The sequence below is a fragment of the Notothenia coriiceps genome, unplaced genomic scaffold (assembly GCF_000735185.1).
Source record: "Notothenia coriiceps isolate Sejong01 unplaced genomic scaffold, NC01 NC01_scaffold00021102, whole genome shotgun sequence".
In the NCBI taxonomy this organism is placed as follows: Eukaryota; Metazoa; Chordata; class Actinopteri; order Perciformes; family Nototheniidae; genus Notothenia; species Notothenia coriiceps.
Genome location: NW_011353803.1, coordinates 1 through 3,409, shown reverse-complemented (window position 1 = coordinate 3,409; position 3,409 = coordinate 1). Strand labels below are relative to the sequence as shown.

The following is a 3,409-nucleotide window of genomic DNA, read 5'->3' as shown; positions in this document are numbered from 1 at the left end:
TTGTAGGCCATCCCTGAAAAAACTTGTAAAATGAAATACAACAAATAATATCGGGCAGAGCTGCAGATCGGGTAGTCACAGGCAATGTGGCTGAGTTTTGTGCGCATTGAGGCAGCCCTGTCGCTGCAAATGCTTTGGCAAATCCCCCAGTTTAAACCCTGTTCTGTCAGCTGTGGTCTTGTAAATTTCCTCTCCGGTTGCATTTGTGTGTAATTCTTTGCAAAAAAAAAAAGTTCTCAATGGATTCTCCGTCAACATATCTCACGTTGGCAATGAGTTGACAGTGGCCACTTATGTCTGTTGAATCATCAACTTGCAGAGCAAATTTGCCAATTCGCTGTATTTTTTCAGTTAGGACAGTTTCTATATCTACTGACATGTCATCGATGCAACGTTTTATTGTATTGTTGGATAATGGTATTTTATCGATAGTGTGGGCCTTTTTTGCCATTGCGATTAACTCAGCAACCACAGTGTTTCCCCTAGGTTTACTGCCTTGGCAGGGTGCTGCCTGGGTACCCCCCCCGGGGGGGCCGCCCCAAATTTTTGTTATCCTCTGGAGCAGAGAGAGGAGCTGTGGATTATTGTTATTGATATCGTACAGTAACAAAGTATTACATTAAAAAGTAATAAAGTACAGTGTTACACTGTACTTTATTACTTTTATTCAAACTGTATTCCCTTCTTATCATGTAGCCTACACTTCTTCCTTTCATTGATACATTTAAATCACCTGACTACAGCATATAACATACCTGCTGCAACCCTATTGAAACCCAAGAAAATCAGATGACAAGTAAAATGATTTATTGTTTGTGTATTTATGGCCGTCATGCACTGGTGTTATTATTTGTGGATTCTCTGTTGAGACACTGCTGACACCTTTATCTGTCAAATAGAAACATTTGAATGTTCTAATCCATCATTTCCTCTCTCACCCTCGTTTTCAGCTATCCCACCGTGCCCCTGGTGGCCCCTTCCCCCGTCCTCAGGCAAAGCCCCCCCCAAACCCTTTGCCCTGTAGGGATCAACCCCTTCACCCCCTACTTTCCCTCCTCTTCCTCCCTCCCACCCATCCTCCCTGTACTCCAACAGTCTTCCGCTGCAGTGAGAGTTCTCGACCATCTCTGCCAAGCTGTCGGACATGTCAGGACCCGTGCCGAGCCGGGCCCGAGTGTACACCGAGGTCAACACTCACCGGCCAAGGGAGTACTGGGACTATGAGTCCCATGTGGTGGAATGGGGGTAATAACCTTGCAGACATTAAACAACTTTTGCAGTATGCGGCTCGACAACTCTTCAATCCAGCTAATGTTTTTTTGTTTTTTTTCCTTCACAGGAATCAGGATGACTTTCAATTGGTGCGTAAGCTCGGACGTGGCAAGTACAGCGAAGTCTTTGAAGCAATCAACATCACCAACAATGAGAAGGTGGTGGTGAAGATACTCAAGGTAAATCCTTACAGGAAGAAGCTCTGATTTATGATCACATGCTTTAATTCAATCTGCCTAACTCTGCCTCCCCTTTTCCCTTTTAGCCTGTGAAGAAAAAGAAAATCAAGCGTGAGATCAAGATTTTGGAGAACCTACGTGGAGGTCCTAACATCATCTCCCTCATTGATATTGTGAAAGACCCTGTAGTAAGTAACGCTTCACACTTTGGTCATAACTGCAGCAAAGGCCATATTTAATTGATATGTTTGTTTTCAACAAACTTATGTTGTGTATGTTGGGGGTTCTGAAATATCGTCACTGTACCAATAGCGATGCGAGCCCGCCACCTGTGCAAGGTTAACCCTTTTGCTTGGGAAGTATGTGTCTGTAAGTACTGAGCCAGCTCTGGCTGTAAGTTAGATGAATGTGTCTAAGCTGTTTAACACCCTTTCTAGGTTGTGTCACGACTCTCCCCAAATAATGGACTGTTGGTATATTGCTTTATAAGATGCAGGAGTTCACAGGTCTTTCACACTGCAAAAATGAGACTATTGTATTCACTTTAACCTAAAACAACTATGATACGCCATCAAAATATATTAACCTCAGCACAACCAATGATAGTTTGATCATCACATACATTACAATTATCATATATTAGCCTTATGTTGATTAAGCAAAGCATGTCACCTTTAGAGGGACAACAGATTTCTTTCAAAGTTGGAGGATGCTCAAAGGTATATTATTCCTTTATAGTTAATAAGTCCCAGGAACAAAGCAGTGGAAGTCAAATAATGTAGCAACTAAAAGTGCCTTTTGTGCTTTAAAGTTTGCGTTTCATGTAGCGCAAGGATTAGTCAAATTTTAGATAGATGACAGATAAAAAACAACTGTCGCGTTTCAAAAACAACGGTCAGACCCCAGGGGATGATAACATCCTCATCCTTTACTGATGACCGACGTTTGAATGGATTATTGAAATAAAGATTAGGAGAAATGCAGAGGTGGAAATAGGAAAAGAACACCTGTGCCCCATAGCATATTGTATTCTTTACAATGAAACTGCAGTGAAACTATGGGCTAATTTATCTCCCTCAATTCATTGTGCCCAGAGTCGACACAATAACTCAATTAACAGAAAAGCAATTTACCCATTTGAGATAACAGGCATTACATTTTCCTGTTTCAGCTTCATTTTGTTTAGTACTGTAATGTATAAATGTTCTTGTAATCTTTGGGAGTAGCCTGGCGAGGATATGAAGTTGAACTTGTTGAAGACTATGCCTTTTTTCTAAATTAATTCTGGGATTTAATTGTAAAGTCAAACGACTTCCAGATTATGAAAACGTATCCACAGTAGGGTGGTCCTTAGCGCCATGTACATTTTCAAATTCATTTATTTGAAGCTCCAACCTCCGGAATTCGGTATGATAGTCAAGAAAACTCTCCTGGTGAGTTTTATTCAAATTCCAACAGCATTTACCCCTCCCTCATCAACCTTGAAGTTTAGCCTCAGTAGGGTGGTCCTTAAAATTGAACGTTGAAAAGTTTAAGCTCCAACCCTTATTCCATTAGTCAAGATGGTGAATTTTTTTCCCCTCTACAGGGCTCAACGCTAACTTTTAAAAGTGGTTGCCAGGCTGGCAACCAGGCATCAGCTTTTGGTTGCCAAAACTGAAAATACGGTTGCCATTTTTAGTCACCTTATATTTTAAATAATTAAGATACTATACAGTTATACATCAACTTAATAATGAACATGTGACACAAAATAATGTTCAAATGCTTTACAATAAGTAATTAACACAATTATTTGAAACTAAAGTGGTAGGAAACTTGTCCACCCTCAATTGCTGGTATACAAAACACCAGTAGTGCAGCTGTTGTCATGTTCTTCACAGATTCCCCAAAAAGGAATTGAGCAAGTCACTAGTTCCTTGGTAATCCATTGTCTTCCTTTCAAATGTGGGTTTTCT

At 40.6% G+C, this 3,409-nt stretch overlaps 1 protein-coding gene across 1 annotated transcript; it reads left to right on the top strand.

Annotated features, from left to right (window-relative positions):
• The first annotated feature begins 728 nt into the window (after nt 1-728).
• On the top strand, nt 729-1,690 carry LOC104953108 (casein kinase II subunit alpha-like). Its single transcript, XM_010780038.1, has 3 exons — nt 729-1,245; nt 1,340-1,451; nt 1,538-1,690. Exons 1-3 carry the CDS (start codon nt 1,145-1,147, stop codon nt 1,688-1,690), a joined length of 366 nt encoding a protein of 121 aa, XP_010778340.1. The 5' UTR covers nt 729-1,144.
• The last annotated feature ends 1,719 nt before the right edge of the window (nt 1,691-3,409 follow it).